This window comes from Epinephelus fuscoguttatus, linkage group LG5 (assembly GCF_011397635.1).
Source record: "Epinephelus fuscoguttatus linkage group LG5, E.fuscoguttatus.final_Chr_v1".
Classification (NCBI taxonomy): Eukaryota; Metazoa; Chordata; class Actinopteri; order Perciformes; family Serranidae; genus Epinephelus; species Epinephelus fuscoguttatus.
In genome coordinates this window covers 27,488,624-27,511,087 of record NC_064756.1, presented here as the reverse complement: position 1 = coordinate 27,511,087, position 22,464 = coordinate 27,488,624, and the positions used below count along the sequence as shown (strand labels likewise).

The 22,464-nt window shown below is 39.8% G+C and overlaps 1 protein-coding gene across 5 annotated transcripts in view; it reads left to right on the top strand.

Moving 5' to 3' along the window:
* Window positions 1-15,292, top strand: part of cadm1b (cell adhesion molecule 1b) — a 185,649-nt gene extending 170,357 nt beyond the window's left edge. For all 5 annotated transcript variants that reach the window (XM_049577135.1, XM_049577136.1, XM_049577134.1 and 2 more), the window contains 2 exons: window positions 10,351-10,479; window positions 10,642-15,292. In XM_049577135.1, the coding sequence (XP_049433092.1) occupies window positions 10,351-10,479; window positions 10,642-10,760 (248 nt within the window). In that variant the 3' untranslated portion in view covers window positions 10,761-15,292. The remainder of the gene's footprint in view (window positions 1-10,350; window positions 10,480-10,641) is intronic.
* Window positions 15,293-22,464: the final 7,172 nt, after the last annotated feature.

Sequence of the window (22,464 nt, the reverse complement as noted above, 5' to 3'; positions counted from 1 at the left end):
AAAAAAATCAGGTAACAAACATCTCATCTCTTATATTCCTAAGTATGTTTTCAACAGTTTACCATCAGCTGAACAAAAGAATCGCTGTGTTTTTATTTCCTTAGAATTTACATATAAAGCGGGTTATCGTCTATGGAGTTTGCCATGTTGTTTCCGCAGCAGCCCAGAATAGACAATCAAACGCTCTAAAAAAAAGGGGCCTTTAAATCTAGTTGTATTGTTTTACCCATTTTAGCCATGTATTCATTCTTTTTTTAAGCACTTTAGATTTCTTTCATACTATATGTGGTCATTTGAACCATTTATCAATGGATGTTGCATTAGGATCAGTTGCTTTTGTTTATAAATTTGTGGTTTTGTTTGGACCTTGGTTTCTATTTTTTCCATACCTTCAAATGGACTGCACTCGTATAGCGCTTTTCTAGTCTTCCGACCACTCAAAGCACTCTTTTGTTGACATGCTACATTCACACACACTTCGTTTACACTACACTACATGCCAGATTCACCCATTCACACACACATTCACACACTGGTGGCCAAGGCTACCCCATACATTGTGCCATCTGCTACTCAGTAAGCATTCACATGTACTCACACTGCAATGGAACAGCCATTGGACGCAATTTGGAGTTCAGTATCCAAGATACTTAGACATGCAGGTTGGAGCCGGGGATCGAATCGCCATACTGACATGGTAAATGGTATATTTAAAGAATATATATATTGACAAAAACAAAATAAATCTCACCAAAAACACATCATTGTTAGTCTTACCATCGCTCGATAATATGCTGTTTTTTCCTGCTGTCTCTCTCTGCCATTGCTGGCTGGCTTTTTACTCATCCTGTAACCTTATCCTGACCATTCAGTCGCCATCTTTTTCAGCGAAGTTGTCTGTTCTGTCAGTAGAGACTGACCTCTGGTGGTGCATGCTGTGCACTACAACACATGACCTCAATACAGCATTTGTATTTTTGGTATTGAAAATCATACCTGCAGGATTTCTAAATACCATAATATATTGTTATACCTTGTTCCCCCCCAAGCCTAGTATTAATGTTTAATTTCGACATTTAAATGTGTGGACCCTGGGGAGATTAGCATCTTCTATGCAGAAGCTGATGGGGATCCAATAAAATCAACAAATCAACAAACAAACACAGTGTCTACTGTTGGTAGGTTTACTAAAGGACCTGTTCTGAATGCTGGTAACAGGACTGCCCTTTGTTTCTTACATCTCACAGATTGTATTTTTTAAATGTTCTTTTTTGTACTTCGACAGCTCCACCTAGATCTGAGTATTTTACAGTGTACTTATGACTGGGATGAACTTACTGAATGAATACACTAAGCTTTCAAGTTGCTGTCATTCACTAATCCACATAAGCAGCAGGTGCCGTGTGGGCACGCTATTCTCCCTCTGTACTGTGAAAGAAAACATGAAAGGGGGTTTCTGAATATTGTTAGCCTGCTGCCTCCCCGTCTTTCTGGTTCATAATAGACGTTAAAAAAATTTGGAGTTAATTTCCAAAAAGCTATGTTTTCACTTGCCATGTTTTCTTCGCTCTGGTAAGTTGTTTTTTTCCCTCTTGTTGTTGCCTTGCAAACCAGAGTGTCAGTTCAAGGCCTAGATATGGTTTTGTGCAGTGGGTGCTGTAAAAGCACAGAATCTCACATTGCTTGTCTTCAATGCTGTTTCATGTTCAGAGAGTTTTGCAAGAGTTCATATTGTCAGGTCTTTCAGTGTCTTAAAAGATGAAGAGAGTGAGTGTGTCTGTTTGCGTGCAGACCTCGTGGGAGAGATAAGTCACCCTTTCGGAGGAACATTCCTTTTCATGTGTTTGAAAGTTTTTTTTAGACCTTGTTTCTCTCCATGTGTTTTTATTGCATATTTACACTAAAACAAAAAGCTTTTAGTTGCCAGATATGCGTGACCTTCTTCCTCACTGATCTAAATACTTGATTCAGACATATTGCACTAAACCCAAGTAGTATGCAGCTATTTCTGAGAAAAGAAATGGTGTGAATGAAGCAGAATATTGTCTTCGAGATGGACAGTTGATGGTTCCAGCATCACAGGAAAAAAAAGTACTTCACAAGTTCTTTGTCAGTGGCTGTATTTTCTTTTGGGGGAAGAGGGCAGAATTTACCCAGAATCCCCAGCTCTGAAGGAATAAAGAGAGTCTGTGGCGATAATGCTCCAGCTCGTCAGATGCTCAGAGATGATCCAAGGCAGGGACATGATATCCCGGCTAAGCCTTCAGTAACCCCCCTCTCCCCCTGCTTGTTGAGAGCAGCCAGAGGAAAGACACGGAACAAGGAATTATGTTGTAGACTTGATTAAAAAGACCCTATGTTTCTGCAGATCTGCAGTCCAGGGTAAATTGTTGTTTAGCATGCTACAGGAGGACCTCGGCTGAATAATCTAAAAGGAATATATAAGCTAACCATCTCAGAGGCTTTGGGGTGTGAAGGGTTAAAGGAGGTTTTCTAAGGTCAACAGCGTTCTGCTTTATGGATGGTACAAGTTGTAAATTAACTGCCAATAAGAGCTTTGCAAGCAAACATTACACCACACGTGAACACGAGTCTGGCCTCTATACTGCACCCTTAAGACTTTATAATACTGCTAACCATAATATAGTTTTTATTGCTTGCTTGGCTAAGCCATCGGGGATTTGTAGATCCTTATGACTTTAACATGCAGCACACGAAATACATACATGACTTCAGGGTTATTCCCATTCCTTTGTTCCGACATACACATAGATTTTTTTTTCCCAAGTGAGTAAACCATGTGAATTTTCACCAGATGGTATTTCAGGAATCCATTTCTGGCAGGTTTTCATACATGTGTTTTTTCTTTTTTTTTTTTGTTTGCTGTTTCCTCCCTCAGCACTGGTACATGTGAGGTGTTGGCAGGTTTCCACTGCTGTTTAGTCTTGGGATTCAAGCCTTAACACCACGCTCACTATTGACTTCACCAAAGACTGTTATGAGTGGATTTAGTATTCAACATAATTAGCCATTAAACATTTACCAGCGTTGTTTTAACTCTCACATGTATCATTTCTCTTTGAAGTATTTCATTGGAAAAATTAAAGAATCATTTAGAAATGCTAATTACTTCCCCCCCCTCACATTTGTTTACTTGGATTCCCAGTTGAAATTGTGTTTTTTCTGACCTGAGGTTTTTCCTTTCTTTCCTTTAAACAGTTATTAAAGAAAGAAAATATTGTAATGGTCCATTTTAATTGGTCTCCAGGGAATAGGTTAGTAATGCCAGCCCACCCTGAAGTTAAAAGAGTGTTTCACTGCAGTAATATTGTTTTTTCATGGAGCAGTAGTAAATGATTATGAGAGCTCTACTTAGCAAATTAGGGTTTGGAGATTGAATGTTGTGTGCCAATGAACTCACACTGTGTCCTCATTTTCGGCTGATAAGGTGTACATTTGTGGCGCGTTACTGCATGCAACTTTGGGAAGGGAGCAGTGAGTTCTATTATTTTGTCAACCTTTTCTCCTGCCTTGATGTGCACTGCGGGGAAAACACGTTGAAGTGGAAGTATGAAGTGGAGATGGGTGCTACCGGCTTTTGTGCAGACAAGTTTGCCAATCTCAAAAGACACAATAAGCTGCCATCGAGGAGTTCAAGTTCACTGTCACAATTTCCATTCATTTGCTATTTTATTAGTTGTAGTCAGACCTTCACTTGTATTTCAGCACCTCCGTTAAATGTCACGGCTGTACTTGCACATCTTCAAATCACTCTTTGGGCTATTACAAAGGACTCAGGAAATCTATTTAGCGAGCGAGCAGTGGCATTGGAATTCAACTGCGGACAATATTGTGCTCTGTTGACGGTCTGCTACAACAGCAATACAAAAAATGATTTGGTGGAGATTGCCCATGTATGCTCATCTCATTACGTTCATTTCCTTTTCTAGCAGCAATGAATACAAAAGCCACGGATGTTAGCAGTTCAAGGCTGCGAAATGGCTATTGACGGTCCTCAAGTTGATTCGGCAGCAGTGCCCGATTGTCCTGCCACTGTCCAGGAAAAGGTTACTGTGAGAGTCTATTCAGTGCAAGTGACGGCTCTGCTCTTTCAATGCAAGAGAGTCATTGTTTCAATTATATCCATGTAATTACATCTATAAATTGTAATGTGTTTGTGTGTGTATAGGGGTGTGGGGGGGGTGGGGGGGTGGGCATGTGTGTGAGACATGCCTCATTATGTGAGCAGAAAACTATTAAAAGAAAAAAAATAAAGATGGAAAAACTGAAATAATGTTCCATTTTTATCAGCCTGGTGACAAGCTTGCAGCTGTGACAGATAGTCTGAGAGGAAGCTCTGTTGCTGACCAGAGTGGCAATTAGTCATTCCAGTACAGAGATGGAAAGGTGCAACTGTAAAGCATGCGGTACTGGGAGTTCAGCAGAGCAGATTTCACCATCGCGCAGACACGGGCATCAGTTGCAAATCCTCTTTATTCCCCCGTAAATCCCCACGGCTGTGCACATCCTGTCAGGACGCCGGTGTGGGCATGTCAGCACTCCCCCCATCGAACTGTGAGCAGAGCTGTGCCGGCGGTATGGACACCAGCCACATTACAGACATAATCAAATTCTACTTATTTCAAGTGTGAGGCCACAAAGGCTGCTGTAATAACACTGTCTGTCATTTGGAGGTCTTTTTTTTTTTCTATTCTAAGCACCGTGTAGCATTACGAATATATTGAACATGGACGGCCGGAGGGAATCACACTCTTGATCCTGGGTGTGTTAGAGCACTGAATGACAAACTAATCTACACAGGAAGAGGGAGGAAGGATCGTAATGACACTTATAAAGAAAACCCTTTCTCGTCGAGGTTGGAGATCTGGGTCAGATACAGAGGTGATCCTGGAGTCCTTAACCTCCCTTTTCACTCTGTTACCCAAATGCAGTGGACAAAATAACACCTGCTACAAATATGGCAGACCAGGATAAACAGCCCATGGAGATCACATCGCAGGATGTTCAGGTTTTTTGTCCACCCTGTGAGCAATGAAATATCTTACAGCAACATAAAAGGGATAGTCCAGCGTTTTATGATCCGTGAAGTTGGGGGCCTCACAGGTGACAGATTAAGGGTTGGCTGCAGGTCGGTAGATAAAGAAGGTCACCTAATAATTATATGGTTGGGGTTCAATCCCTTGCTCCTGATTGTCCGAGTTCTTGAATTGATTTGAATGAGATGGAGATGCTACAGCACTTTGTATACAAGCTAGAGTGTAGAATCACGTCATAATTTACTTACTTACTTACTAATATCTTGACTGTCCTTAAAGAGACACTTTGTGAATTTTGAACCAGCTGTGTATCGTAACAGTGTGGGTTGTATCATTTCGCTGACTCTGGAGCTTTTGCTCGAACTACAGATTGTACTTCCACATTTTTGAATGTCCGCCACCACGGACACAGAGTATAAAAGCAGATCAAGAGAGAGACCCACCCCTCTTTCTCTCAAACTCACACCAAATGCTGATCAAACTGTAAAACAAGGCCGTTCTGATCAGCCATAAACCAAGATTCTGTCTCTGTATTGCCTGTTTATCACCTAAAATGTCTCCAGAAACATATTTAGTGAACTGTTTAGCTGTAATAGGAGAATTTGTGAACAGGAAGTGGGCGCAACAATGTTTCCTGTGTGGTGCTGATAAAATATGAACAAAGATTCTGTGACTGTGTTGCCTGTTTCTCATCTCAGATGTTTTCAGAAACATATTTTAGATCAGCGTTGAACTGTAATTTGAGATTGTTTATTAACAGCTGGCTGCCATATTATTTCCAGCCAGCCTCACATTATGTCACCCACCAGCAGGAGCATTTATTGGTCCGATGAAGCACAGTGCAGTCTGTTAGTTGAAGGTTTTCTACCTCCTGAGCAAATGCTAATGCCACAGGCCTTTTCCTCTGTTTTCTCTGGTCATGTAGCAACAACTTCAGAAGTATCTCCATTGTTGTCCATTGCCTAGAAAAAGAAAATCTTTCCAGCAGTAAAATATCTTCTTAATATTACAGCATAATAATAATATTACAACCAGCCTGCCTGATAAATGCCTCCATCTTCCACACTGCATACATCCAGCTGGTAACGCAGGCTTCCTGTTGAAAATGTGTAAATCAGATATAACTCTAATGACATTTCCAGACTTAAGAAAATCTTGCTTCAGAGCCACAGAATATATTATACAACTGTTTTCACAGGCGGAGTAGTGCACCTCACAACGAATGACCTTTATGTTTGAAATCAGCTTACAATACACTTTAGACCTCTGTATTGCACTGCATTATGTAAGATGTCTCATAATCTCCTTACGCTGTAATGCAGGCTGCAGCAACACCGCAAAATGAATGAAAATGAGTAATATTTATATGGAATCTGAGATCATGTTCCTGTGGCCTTCCCTTGTAATAAATACAGAACTGACAAACAGAAAACCAGTGTTCAGTTGTGTACTTAATGCAGGCAACATGATATGCAACCAACCATAACAGTTGATACTGTAGGTGTTATGGGATTTTTTAGTTTGACATTTTTGTGATAGAGTCTCGGCGCTTACCCTGGGCGAATTTTTCTACCTGTTAAATAAAACTCTCCCTCGGTGTGCAGAGGCGGCCGAGACCCTGCATGTTTCCTTGCGGATGTGTCAAACGGAAGACAGCGGGGAGCAAGGTGAGGGCAGGAAGGTGTGGGGAGGTGAGGGAGGGAGGGAAGGGTGGGGGAGGGGGGAGACAGGACTGTGCACAGGCCATTTAGTGGTGAATGTTCATTAGCATGGAGCATGGGCCGTTCCCTCTCCACGGGGAATGAGCTGTGCTATCTGACATCGCCGATACAGTAAACAAACGGCGCCTTGCACATCCCTGCTTCACATACACCGTCGCACAGCAACGGCTCGCTCCATGAAGACGAGTCCATTTTAAGTGGGCGCTCAACCGAAACAAAACTTTTCTCATTAATTAGTTTCAACGCACTCACACTTCCAAGATGTCCTCGTGCTGAACTGAATGCATCTTGAGTAAGGTGTTGGGTTTTTTCGTGAGGTTGAGAAGTGAGTGTGTCACTTGTCTTAGACCCCTCAACCCAACTTATTACGCCCTCACAGTGTTGAGAAATTCTGCACCCTCCGCTCGTCTTTTATCAGAATCATTCAAGTTCAGAGCATGACTAGTGAGATTGATGGAAAATTGAGCTGCTCTCTCATGCAGCAAAGAACAGTGCAGCCATTCCCTCGCCTGCCACTCCTCCATCAGTCCAAATGTGCACAGATATAGACTATTGATAAATGCCTCTGAACTATTCTGAGACTGGAAATTTAAAGGCTTCAAATTTTGCCTTGTTCTACTGTGGTGCACGGATAAATCTGGCTAAATGCTAGACAGTGATACTCTCTGACACCTGAGGCAGCCACGTATTTCTCTGCATGGGGACACCGGGCGCCAATTTATCTCCAGATTTGTGTCTATTTCTGATGATTGAGCTCTATAACTTCCAGAAATGGCCTCTTAAATCACAATGTATTTTACAGTGTGTGAACTCTCGCTGAAATTGCAGACTGTGTCTACTGTTTCATGGTGAAATAACTGTCTTAAAACATTTTTCAGCATTGCTCACTCAAGGGGCTCGAGCAGCCATTTCGGCTATATGAAGCACTGAGAGCGCTTGTCTAACGAGGCTGCTCCAAGACAATAACATCACACATGTGTGGTTTATAACTTAGGGAGACATCAGACTGTTTTAAACATTCAAGTAAATAGATACTGTTTTATTTTATTTCAACATTTTGGCAAAAATGCGTATTCTCTTTCTCGCTGAGAGTTAGATGAGAAGACCAAAACAACTCATGTGTCTGTACATAAACTGAAGTCCTACCTATGGGACCATCATCACCACAGGCCCTCATGTGATTTAGAAATTACCCCCACATCTGTGTTTCACGCAGCACATTCACACTGAATAAGCAAAGTCTGTATTTTACCCAAATTTACTGACATTATCCCACAGATATGATGCGCACCTTTATTTGTAATTCCACTCTATACAACACAGAAACACTACACAGCATGACTCACGCAGATGTACAGTTTTAACTTCCTTTTTTATTTTGAATGTGGTTTAAACAAAGAGAAGCGATTCTGCCACACTGTCACATGTCATCCATCTTATCTTCTTATGAGGTTTCGCTCCTCTGATGGATTTGAGCTTGCTCTCTCTGTAAATGGGTCTCCATGCTGTGTAGCGAGATGAGCTTCCTGCACCCAAAATGCTGTCAAAACTTTCATTTATAATTGCCAGCCTCCGTAATTCTAGACAAGAAAGAGGTAGAAGAAAGAGAAAGTGAAAACAAAAGACCTGAATGCAACCACAAATCACAAGATGCCAGATCGCACAGGACTAATATTACTGCATGACCTCTGTGTTTGGCAAAATATAATAGCTAATTTGGGATGGAACTTTTACATGACGAATTGTGGAAATGGCGGACATGCACGGGATTAAGATCATAGACAACCTCTGCAATTATTACAGATTTCCAAGTAATAATACTATTCCCATGCAAATAGGGCTTATGACGCTACAGCCCCCAGTCGATTAGTTTAGCTTCGAATTAAGACTGTAAAAAAGGAAGTTACTGCCCCTGGCCAAGAAATCACAATGTGTCATTTTTACACTAGGGTTTTGTACGGATTACTCAAACAAGATAAACTAGGAACGGGAATCAAGAACTGGTTCCAGTTGAGGACTGGTTCCAAATTCTGAATCACATGTCTCCAATCGTATTAATTCCTTTTATCAATGCTGGCATGTTTGTCTGACAGTTACACATTGCTTAACAATGACATCAAAGTCGTGTGTCATGTGTCTACACCTTTACCTTTTTTTCTACCCTATACTTTTCTACATTGTGTTCAGACCATAGACTGTAATTGTAATGTAATTTACAGACTCCCAGGTTGAAGCCTTGAGTTTGGCATTTTGGCTGTTGCCATTTGGGTTGTTGGAGCCAGGAGTGACCATATTTGGGCAAGAGGCTGCTGATGTGACAAGCAAGGGTTGGATGTGACAAGACACCAAGGGACAGCCTGTTACTCCAAGTGGCCCTCCCTTAATTATGCGTAAATTCAAGCCTTAATAAAATGCTAATGAGGGAGTTATATAAGAATTCAACCCCCAGACAGTTGCCATAATCCCGAAATTAGCTATAGAGACCAAAAACATGCTTTGTATCAGGCTGTAAACATGTTTATTTCTGCTGTTAAGTTTGACATTTTAACATGGGGGTCTATGGGGACTTAGTGACTTATGGAGCCAGCCTCTAGTGGCCATTCAAGGAACTGCAGTTTTTGACACTTCTGTATAGGCTTCATTTGTCAGATCATGAAGGATGGCACTTGGTTCAGATTTTAAAACAGCTGATCAGTTGATGCTGAAAACCTGTGAAGGCCTCCTTTTCCTCTACACAGAAAATTGATCAGGAATCCAATAGGGAATAGATGAAGAATCAGACCGAAAAGCAGAATCCATAATGGTATTGGTGTAAATAAAATCCTGTCAATTCCCATCCCTAGATATGGCATCTGAATTAGTACACTTCAGAGGTGCTGGATCTTGTTACCTTTAGACAGAGCCTGGGTAGCTGTCCCCCCTGGTCTGTATGTTAAGCTACCATACCAATACTAGAGTGGCATTTATCCTGTCTTTGAACTTTCAGCAAGAGAGTGAATAAGCCTATTTCCCAGCAATGTTAAACTATTCCTTTAAATGTAATATGTGAATAGATTTTGTGTATCTAAATAAGTTTTGAATGTCAGTTGTTTCACAGACAACTGGATGATAACACTGTACATAAATCTGGAAAGGAATTAGTGAGGAAAAATGTTAAATGTTAAAAAGCCCCAGCCTGGGGATCATCATGCTGAATTATTTGCAGTGGTTTGCAGGATTTGTCAGTAGGAACTAAATGGTTTTACAGCCTATTTGTGGGACGTTTAGTTACAAATAATGAACCATTTACCATCCTCCACAGACCAACTTGTGTTGTGACACTGTCTCATTTCTATTGGTAAACAGCATAACCTGGTATTTTTCTCAACAGCCTTTTCCAGCGTCTCCTCTCTGGTTAGGTCATGCTAAAATGATTTTGAGAGAAAACAAACTAATTTAGTTTATTTTGGCAGCCTTATGATTTAATGGCCACAGCTTCCAGTGTGGTCCGCGTCTGTGTGAAGGTATTAGTGACTGGCTGAGACGGTTTACTGATCATGAAATTATTTACGGTTATTGTCCTGTTTTTTTAGACTCCAGAGCCGGCGAGGGGGCACCGCAGAAAATTGACCATGCTGTCATTGGAGGAGTGGTTGCCGTGGTGATGTTTGCCATCCTCTGTGCACTCATTGTTCTTGGTCGATACTTTGCCAGACACAAAGGTAAAGCATTGGCAGTGCAATCATACTTAATCATAAAAACATCTTAGAGTTCAAGTGTTTTTGTTTGGTTGGGTTTTTTTTGTGAGTGGAGTGCAATAGGATTGAAGTGCACACATGGTTGGAGGAGGTGTGGGGGCTAATTTGTCTGTGCTTGTTTTCCAGGAACTTACTTCACACACGAAGCCAAAGGGGCGGACGACGCAGCCGATGCAGACACGGCCATCATCAATGCGGAGGGTGGACACAACAACACAGACGAGAAGAAGGAGTACTATATCTAAACTGGACAGGCCAGGAGAGACGGGTGGGGATGCTGCTGGTGGTGGTGGTGCTGTAGGAGCATTATGTCTAACTCTGATTGGTTGTGAGAAGGCGTGGGGGTGGGGAGGGCGAGATTTAAAGAGGAAGAGAAGAAAGTGAAAAGTAGGACTGGCATGGCCAAGTGGTAAGAAGAGGCGTTTGCTGAGTCTCCTATCCGACCCTTCCTGGACTGCTGGGGCCTATTCTGTACAGTTCAATTATTTTACAGACAATTTTGTGCCTTGTTCTATTTCTTTTCTTTATTTTGTTGTTTCCCCCCCTTCACATGCTTGTTGGATTGGATTTTTTTTTCTTCCAATGTACTCCACCTGATGCTTTGTTACATTTGGCTTTCGGAGATTAAATGGGCCTGGTGTTTGTCTATGTGTGCTGCAGCTAGCTATTAGCTCATGTACCCAGATCCGAGGAGCCAGCTTTTACCACACTTCTTCTTTTTTTTTTTTTTTTTTGAGTAATCTCCAGAGTTCAGTAACTGGAACACAGTGTCAACACATTTCTCCCTGCTGGGTCGAAGTCCAGCGGTCCCTGCAAATTCATCACAGATTGGTTTCGACATACTGCAGCGCAAATTTCACTCACCTTCCCCTCTACCCCACCCGCACCCCTCTGAGGTCAGGTTCACTGTGTTGATTACTAATGTTAACAGTTGTGAGTAATCATGCTCATCATAGAATGTATTTGTTCCTGAAAGTGAAGTAGGAGTGCCGTAAAGTATCATTTCACACCAAGCCGCAAAGTACAACTGGTCCCTCGCTGGTTTCAAGAGAACATCCGATGGTTAGTAGATGTGAGGTCAGTTTAGTATTTGTTTAGGGTATTGTGGAGTTCAGTCTTTGACATCCTGACAGCTGTAATGTACCATGATATAGAGTTAAAGTTTCCATAGAGAATCACTTATCCTTTTTTAAAACTCTGTATCGGGGTTTTTTCTGCTGGTTGAGAGGACAGCAGTGAGTCAACAATAGCAGGTAACGTTTACTGTCCTCTGCTTTCTTTTGTTTTTTTGCTTTTATTTTCATTAGCTAAACTGGTTCTGGAAAAAAAAAAAAATCTTAAAGGAACAGTTCGACATTTTAGGAAATACACTTATTTGCTTTAATGGCCAGATTAAGGAGAAGATCATCATCATAAGTGTATTTCTGAAAATGGGCAAACTACTCCTTAAAAAACATCTCCTGTATGTAGAATGTTTTTTAGGGCTGGGTATCGTTTAAAAATAACGATATCAGTACCAATACCAGTACCCTGAAAGTGATGCCAATACCAGTAGTGTACTTCATTCGACATCCATAATGTGAATGGAGTAGTGTGTAGTATAGCCATACTTTCGAACGCTGAACTGCCAACTCCATGAAATACACCACACCACAGACTGTATGGGTTGGACCTGTTGTTGCGGGAGTGTTAGCTTTGTGCTGGGGGACAGTTGTAAGAGTCCGCCAGGCCGCATACACACAGTGACAAGGCTAACTGTTAGCATCACACAGCAAATGCTACTTAACGGTAATTAACGGGTTTAACGACCAAGTTGAGCCATTCGGTGTCAGTTTCTGGTGCTGGATTTTAGCCAGTGCTGCTGTGTTAGCTCGTGCTAATCGGGCAGATGTTGAACCGAGGAGAACAGCTGCGGAAATGGCCGCCTGTTCAATGGCTTAGTGTTGGATGTTAGCCACTGCTGACGTGTTAGCTCGTGCTAACAAGGCAGATGTTTAACTGTTCGCCAAGAAGAAAGGCTCCTTCAGCAACAGCAAGTTTGCTCATCTGGCGGAGAGCCGGGATGGTCTAGGATAAGACCCAAGGTGCAAAAAAGAGTCAAATGCAGGTATCACTTAACTGGAGGCATTTCAGTACTACTTGGTACTGGGTTATTTTGGTTGATATCTTTCAGGTATACCCAGCCCTAATGATTTTAGTAGTTATTTTTGTCAGATTTATTTTTTTTTTGTCATCCTTTTGATGGATGGACCAAAAACATGGCAGAACACGTTGCTCTATGAGTACAGAGCCGAAAGAGTTGGCAGATATTATGTGGGGTTTGAGTCAGAGTTTAAGTATATGTTGTACCTAAAAGAGTAACTATTCCTGCTGCATTGATCATGAAATATAATTAAACTGTATTAATTGTTTGATATTGGTACAGCTTACTGTGTGTGCTTTTGGTTTAAACATTTTCATACCACCCACACGGTCGACCCTGGACCAAATATAATAATCACATGAGTGTGCGTATACAGTGAATATCACTTGTATACAGCAAAAGCTGAAAATCCACTGTGCAGAGTGCTCCTCTCTCAACGATTGATTTTTTTTTTTTTAAACTGATAATACGGTGCATTGACCATCTAACTAGAAATGCTTCCAGGACATTTTTTCATTTCTCAAGGTTTTAGAGTTTTATTTGATTGTACTGTGTTAAAGGGGAGAAAGATTGTTACGCTTTCAATGGAAAAGTTTCCTTTGCCATTGAAAGGTATGTCCGTGTGAATACCCGTTGCAAGTAGGGAAAAAAATCACTGCTTATTTCCTGGCTTAGAAATCCTTGCTACACATATTTTTTTGCCCTTGCCCATACTCAAGTATAAAGACATTCAATCACTGCAAACATGAATCAGTTATATTTCCTTGCTGTCTGTAAAGACATTTTACCTTTGGGCTGTCTTTGATAACTTGTAAGGGCTCTCGGCCTTACAAGTTATCAAAGATTTGCGTCGAGCTTTAGACTTGGTTTGGGGAAAGATCATTTTCTCACTGTCATCCTGCAGCCTCAAACCTTCACACAGGAGCCGTCTACTGTTACAAATTTATTTATTTTTTCCCCCCACCAACACAAAATCAGAAGATCCTACGCTCGCAGACGGAGACACAGTGTGCACACCGTGCATGCTCCATGCCTCTGAGTCTGCCACAGCCAGGAGAGTAAAAACCTGTTTGGTAATTAGTGAGAGATTTCATTGTATTGCCTGAATAAGATAAAAATATCTGTAAATGTATTATGAAAAAGGATAACCACTGCCTTAAACCCACCTCTTGATACTTATCATTATATAGGAAAAGACTGAAGGACTTATTTTAGTGCCTTCTTTGATTCTGAGGCATATGGTTAGTATCTTATAGTATCCTCATGTACACTCTTACAGTATATCTTGTATATTTCTGTCCTTTCTAACTCACAGGGCCGATACTCATCATGGTCGTCTGTATTCACGCACCATAGACTTGCATCACGATTATGACCTGGAGCATAAAAAAGCTGGAATGCATGTTTTTTTTCTTTCTTTAGTATTTCTTTGTTTATCAGTGTGGTGTGGCAGCTTCCACTGACTAGAATGTCGTATGCCAGGATGTAGTATTTATTGTCTTAATTAGTGATCGCAAAACAATTTCAATTTGGTCATAATTATTTTCTCTGCTTCACTACATTTCTTATTTATTTGGATATCTTCAAGGACAAGGCTTGCTGGTAACATCAGAGAGGAATACAGTGCTGTAATAAGCTACAATAAAAAGTACATTCTTTTTCTGGATTTTAGAGTTTTGTTGTCATGGAAACAGTTATGTGCATGACGTATTATTTCGAGGTTTGATATTTATCATACATGGTTTTTAAGTGACTGCTGCTTTTAACCGGGGAACATAAAAAAAAAAGATTGTCGGACGCATCATTCTAATCCAGTTTTTTTTATTTGTTTGAAATACTTGATATTTAGTATGTTTGTTTTCACTCTCTCAGGTTCATGAGTGTTAATAGTGTTTTTTGCATCTCAGGTAGAATGCAAATTAAAAGGCCCCAAGTATATACTGTAGTACCACAGCTATTCAAACAGTGAAAGAAAAACCACAAGATGTACATGTTTTTTCTCATTTGTACATGTTTATGTGTTCTTAATATGGTGCACTGTTACAGTAAACGTTAAATATTATTTTGCATAGACCTAGTTCACAAAGAAAGAAAACTAGATTTGTTAAGCAGACGAAAATTATGTACAGTCAGTGTCAACAAAGTCACAATGATGTTCATGAAACTTCTTCTTCTTCTTCTTCTTCTTCTTCTTCTTCCACCACCGTAACACTTTGCTCATACAGTATCGGTTATTTAGTAATTCTAGGATGTGACCACAGACAGTCAATCAAGCATCTGTTTGCATTCAGTCCAATTTTCATAGATGACAAGATGGTGTATTTACTGTGACATGAAGTTTTATGAATGATCTGTAACATGTCTTGGATATTTGGATGAAGCTCATGTTTAAAGCCTGGGGAGGGAGGGGGGAGGGCGGGGATTGGTTGTTTTAATATCCCCAAAAATGGTTGTTTTTGTTGTTGAATCTAACTTTCTCTCTGTACCCAGGTGACATTTTTTTCGTTTGTGTAGTAAAGAGGATGTTTCTCATATGACCATGCATATTTTGTATTGGTTCACACCGACATTTTTACAAAAGAAAAAAAAAATCAGAAGAGTACTTGTCTTAATAAAAAGATATCAATGTTTAAAGTGCTGTGCTGTTGTGACTTGATCAAAAAACATGGTTTCACTTTGTAGTCCCGTCCTGCTCGGAGACGCAGGCGGCAGAATTTATTAGCTCGTATTTGTTGTCACAATTCACTTCGCCTGTTTTAACGTGCTGAATACATTAGCTGGATTGAACCTGTTCACTTCATCCTCAGCTGCTGATACTTGTCAAACTCCCAAAGAAGAAAGATCTCAAGTGGAGGCAAATATACTGTACCGACGTAGATTCCATGTGCAGCAGCAGCAGCAGCAGCAGCAATCTGAGCTCCCATCAGTGACTGACACATGCACTGTGCTACAGATAGAGGCGAGAAACGTTTTAAATGACACAATGACTGACACCGACAGGCTCGGGGGCCCCTGTTAAGATTTCCGGCTGAACACGTGGATGTTGGTGATTTGACAAATTGATAGGTATTTCGAGGAACAAGACCCAGTTCATAACCATAAGCAATTCTGTCATCATAATTCCATCAGTGCCACCATTTCCCATTACTTTAAGTGATCCATCCCAGGTAAAGGTCAATAACATTATTCAAACTTTAATGGGAATAGTTTAACCTTAGAAACCAGCCACTTTTCTCCCCTACTCATACAATCATCGAAATATAATGCTTCCCTCAAGGAACATTAAATACCTGCCTTTCAGATTTCTGAAACATGACAAATTATGTGAGTTTCTCCTGATTTATTATATTTTTTTCCCGGGGTTAAACTCTTGAAAACGGAATTAAAACCAGCTACAAGGCATTTGCTGTTCGGCTGCTGTCAGTGTATCATGAAAGCATGAATGTAGGAGGGTGATGTTTCAGTTAGATAATACTAATCCCATTTAAATGTTCAATTTTAATTTGGAATGACATGTTTAAGTGTAATTAGCACAATGGGGAAATTGAGAGTGAACGAATGTCTGAGCATGGCTTGTTTAGTTGGCTAATTGATTGATTGAGATTGATGGCATGTAGCACTTGGCTTGGCTGAGGTATAATTAAATGATGTGGGAATAAATAGTGGGTGAACAAAGGCAAACGCAACAAGCTCTGTCTGCACACTTATCTCCCTCTATGTTTGCTCCTGTTTAGCACAAATACTGAAGGACTTGCATAATTGTTATTTACTTATTTATTGGCTCATTCAGTAGTTAACAAGAGGACAAATCTCTCTAATGTGTTGCTTTTTAAACTACATTTTTAGCCCTCACAGAGAACAGCTCGCGGGCTTTTTGTACAGAAGATCTAGGCCATTTCATAATATAAGATAAAAAAGCCTCTACCTGAAATTCTAAATGCCAAACGGCAGCTTACATAGGATTTGTTTTTACTGTATTTGGCTCAGGTTTCACTTCAAGGTTGAACTTGCAAAAGTCTGATGACAAAACAGTTATACTCTTAAATTTTGGCCTCCTAGCACACAAAATAAAAAACAGCTTTATTAAATTACGTCAGAGCTTCACAACAATGTACTTGTCCTTCACTGAATTTCAATCATTGCTGCATAGACAGTCCAGTCGCCAGAATAAACTGTTCATATTATACAATTCTGTATTCCAAGCAAAACACGATCTGTTCTCGACCATAACCAAGTGGTTTTTGTGTCTAAACCTAACCACACGTTAACCCCAGTGTTATAATTCAACATATCTACTGCATAACATGCAAATATAACATATCTGCGATAGTGACGGTGATATTTTTTGTTAGTTGGACTCCCACAGCCCCGTTAGATGGTCTCAAGTGGATCTTTATTGACACCACTGTGTCATGTGTTCATTTGAATTGATTTTAAACTGTGATTTACACAAACACAATTCATGGCATTAACGTGGTTATTGTTGCAGTATTTTTTCAGACAATTGAACTGTCAATGCTTAGATTAGTTTGCCTTTGTATTTCTCCCACAAGTCACCCATTTCATCCATTATTTTTTAGCTTATTATTCTAACTGTTTATGCTGCTTAGACTCACTCTTTGGATTTAATTTTCTATTTTTTTTTTCAAATGACTTCAATTATACTACACAGTCTTTCCAAGCAGTACTTATCAAGTACCTGCTGTAGGGATATCAGTCATCTGGCAATATGTCCACTGCCATCAAATATGATTGGCATGTTATGGCCATGGAGCCTGTCTTTGAGGGACGAAGCGTATCCTCATACAACTGTTCATATGATATCTGATGAATTAGCGCCCTACAAGTGGTATCATCATGTTATGTACCTAATGTAAAGTTACGTAGGTTCAGTTTCTGAAAGGAAACATGGTGACAACATACATTAAAATAACTGAATTCTCTTGGTTTCAGACAAGGACACAAACACTGTTCTCCTGGAGGAAAGTCTTGTGTTTTTTTGACCCATCCACCACCCCAACCCTTCTCCTTACACAGACTTTCACTCTTTATAGTACTTCCAACTTTACTCCTTTCAGTGCACTGGTCACATGATTATAGCCTTCCTCATTACCTAGGTTTTATACAAATTATGGTGCGCTCTACGCTTCTCAACAAAGGGGCTAAATAGCACTCCAACATGGCCAAATAACAGCATAACCATTTTTACAGATGTCCCTTGACCTCTGACTTCAATATATCATGAAAGTCCCATACAGTTTTGTGCACAAACACTTTTCTGAATGAAGTATAAATGTCCTATTTTGCGCTTGTTGTATTTGAATATTCCTGCATTCTGGGGTCCCTAAACAGACTTGGAATTGCATAGAATGGTGTGTCATTGTACTTTTATCAACCACACATGGGAAAGGTGTTCGCCATCGTCTCATGTAAAACCAACAATGTGATATAAAAGCTCAAATGGCCTTGTGGACTAGCAGGCCAAACTTCCAGACCCCTCAAAAACAGAATCTCAGACGACAGAGGCACCATCACAGACCATGACCAACAGAGCCCTGCGGCCAGCCACTTCAATCTAATGAACCACACTGTTGCCTCTCTCAGTTATATTGGAATCAAACATGTCCAACTCCCACGGAGGAGGGAGGACATCAACGCCTTTCTCTTGAGAAATGAATTATTCTGGATTTACACGCTAAACACTGTGTCACCCGAGGGCATCAATGAGGAAATGGACATTTGCCCCTTTTTGTAAGTCTATAAACCTATTACTTTTCAGTTTTATCCTCTGTGAATTACTTGTCATCTGTACGGTCTCTGGCTGTATTACACCTTGTAAAGGACAAATAGAGACGCCTCTTTAGTATTTCCCCATACCTGATGGCGGCCTACAAGCCCGGCACCCCTTTCTCCTTGATGTATTTTCATATATTTACTGTTGTTTTTTCCTGTAAATGTTTATTAAGTATTATTTTACACTACTGAAATGGGGATTAGATTCAAAGCAATGTACACTATGTATGTGTGATTATTTATACATGTACATAGTTGTAGATACATTCATTTATATGCCTGTCAAGATGCTTTTCATCTTTGAAGGGTACTCTTTTTCTGTGTCACTTCAAACACTCAGGTCATGTGATTGCATCATGTGACTGTGCCGTGCATAAGAAATAGCGCTGTTGACATAGCGCAATGTCAACTTGATGAAGAGCAGCTTTGCTTGAAATCACATGTGTACATAAGTGGACAGTGGAACCCTGCAGTGTGCGAGCTATTTATTTGTTTATTTCATACCTCAGGAGGTTGCAGGGAATCACTGATGTTCTGTAGATGAAAGACCTTTCTAAATAAATAATCAAATACTGTAAATACACATGATGCAGTCTCTTATAGGGTATGACTTTTAATCAATCATATATTCATATAGAGAAAAATGATAATTGTGGTGCATCATTTTCTTTTTCTGTTCTGTACAAACCTGTTTTTATACAAGTCACCATAAATAAAAAGTGGATATATTGATATTAGTATCAGTTATCAACCAAATAAGTTCTTGTAACCATAATTACTGCACACATTGTATTTTTGGGAGGTATTTTTATTACTTAATTTATATTTAAGTAGTGATAGATTCAGCATTATTGAGTTACAGTTCTGGTAAATTATTATTTCATTGTCACTTGTAGTATTTTGCATATTGATTCATTTGTATTTTCAGGTGCGGTGTTTAAGTGGAGTCATTGTGTTCCTTTGGTTATGAGCTAATTGGTTCCTGCCTGCCCTTGTTTTGTGGGGACAGGTATGAGTGATACACAAGAGAGAGTTCGTTCCTCGTGCATAACAGTGATGAGAAGTCTCGCCATGTTGGTAAAAATTAAACAAAGAGGAAGAAACAATTGCGTAGCCCGCTTATTACCCGCAGCCCAGAAGAACTGGGGAACACTGACAATCAAGAAAAGACGGTTACATTATGATATATCTGCTGTATTAGTAGCAATACCACAGTGTATAAATTCTCTGTAACAAGTAAATGTCCTGAAAAAATACTATAGTATTTGCATTAAAACATACTAAAAGGAATGTGTCACCCACAAAATGACCATTGTAAATGCACTAGTCAAGTCGTCTTTCCTTAAAGTCATGAAAAAAACTCCTCTTGCATAAACCATTAGAAAACAGCAGACTTTTTTTTTTTTTTGATTGACTGGTGAACATGTTTAACAGCAGCAAAACTTTATCAAAGCATCCGTTTACAAACTCTCATACAACTTGTGCTGTATCATCCAAGTCTCATTTATCCAGCCGTACGCTCTGTACTTCCCAAACACATGCAATCTCACAAAAGAGAAAAAGAAAACCCTTACTATTGGAGTCTGGCTTTGAAGAGAGCATAGACTGGTTTCACTTCTGAATAAGGTTTTGCAAAAAATACACAGGAAGTAAAAGTGTGCATCATTGCAGACATATCTTAAATATTACATGACTGGATTATAATTATTGATGCATTAATGTGTAAACTTTATTAATGTTGCAGCTGGTAAAGGTGGAGCTAGGATGTATATTAATCAATAAAACATCATTTACAAGTTAACTAACATTTTGTATAATTAATCTGCATTTGCAAAGTAACTAAAGTTGTAGTGCGGTAAAAAGTACAGCAGTAGTAGTAGCAGACAGCAGCATAAAAAGTTAAGTATCTCAAAGTGTACTAATGTGTACTTGAATGCACCACTGAGCATGTGATAAGTGTTTTGGACATTAGATATATAAGGACAGCATATTGTTTTAAACAGAGCTGAAGCCATTGTAAAATACTGCAAGAGAAGTCAATAAGAACATGTCAGAAAAAAAAAAAAGCCAGAGCGAGTTTAAGCTTCACCAAGCTAAAGAGGCTTTCTGAAAAACATCATCTGACTTCTTTTGGATTGTCAGTGTCTTCTATACAGAGCTGCTAATGTTGTGGTGGGAAAATGCCAAGTCATTTTCAGTGAAACAGATGAGCTGGTTGTTTCAAACAATGATGAAGGACAAGCACCTGAAGCCTGTGATAACCAGAACACAATTATCTCAGACTGCTACAGTATGACCCAGAGAAATCTGCATTAATTAAAGCACACACAACCGGCCTGTTAATCCCGTATGAAAGTGTCAGGGAGAAGAGACGTGTGTTTGTGAGGTGATTAACTCCAAACCTGAAAGATGCTGTGAACAGCACTAATGTCAGCGATGTTGCCGCTTGATGTTTAATACTCTGATACTTAATCAGAGATTGATGTTTACCAGAGGGAGGAAATGTGCAGGATGTTGATGTGGAAGTTTTAGGTGTGATTAATTAGAAAAAGCTATAAAAAAAAAAAATAATAAAAGAAAAGGTTCATCTTATCCCCTCTCCCCCCAAAAAAAGGTTAAGTGTTTCAGACAGGAAATCTGTAATTATCTGCTGAGCCTAAGCTTCAAGCAGCACCCTCTGAAGTCCCTCAACCAAATCTCAAGGTGACTTCTTTCTGCAGAAGCACAGACAAGTTTTCTTTTTGCCAAATTTACATTGATGTTCCGCTTCATAGCCACCACCCAGATACAATAAGCAAGGCAAACATTTTCCAATCTTCTCCTCTCATCTTTTATTCTGCTACGTCGGCATGTAATCTTTCTATCATATTTAGCATTGTTGATGCATAATTAATTTTCATTTAAGGTCGATTTTTAATTTGAAACACTTAGATAGCTGTTCCCGATTATCTTTTCTGAGATAGCCGTAAAAATGCTATTGTTGCATTACAAGTTTATTTAGTCAGCCAGCTTCTTTCTGATGCACTGCAACGCCTCGATGGATGTTTTCCCACTTATGTTTTGTGTGTGTTTCTCTTGTCAGCATATGAAAGTGTTCTATTTTTGTGGGACAGCCTGTTACTGTCTTAAAAAAAGATGTCTGTACACAGCCTTGAAGTCAGTCACAAGGAGCCTTGGTGAGCTGCTGCAGGAACATTGCCACCTCAATAATTTATCACTCTGAGTCTATTTTCAGTTATTAAATTAATTAGGGAGGTAATTAAAAGTTACATGTTTTAATTAAATTTGCATTGAATTCAAACACAGGGCCTCCACCTGGAAAGAAAGGCATCATGGGATGGGGTTCGTCAGCTTGAATGAGCTTGAACTTAAAATTCAATTCCATTTGGGAAGATGTGGATAAGTTAAAAAATTATCTGTTTCATGCTCTGTGACCATTGCAGTCGCTCTCTTTTGAAATAAGAGTGGGAGATAGTAACACTGCACTGCCTTACAAAGACACAGAGCAGTCGCTACAGAAACAGTAAGTTAATTAAAACAAAAAGGTCTGAAGGCTTTTTCAAAGTGTATACCGGCAGCGTTTCTGGTATGAAAATTCTGGTGGGGCCGCACAGTATTCACACAAGACAATTTGATGATGCAATCCAGACATACCATAAGAAACAATATTTTGTACCATACTTGCACAACCAATAAACTGCCCACAAGTAAGAGAGGGGAGAAACTGCCACTGCTGTGACTGACTGATCATGAAGGATTGCTCCTGACTAGGAAAATTCTTTGTCGACCAATAGTCGTCACGTAGGGCCATTAGTTGACTAGTCACCTGCATGTTTACAATATTAATCTAATTATTAAATTGTATTGGGGAAACATAAGGTGTGAGACAGAATAGTATCAGTAACATTGTTAACACTGTGCTACATTATAGAGAAATACAAAACCGTACTAATGAACCTTCATTAATATAGGCCTATATTTTATCTACAAGTGCACGTCACACACTGAGCGAG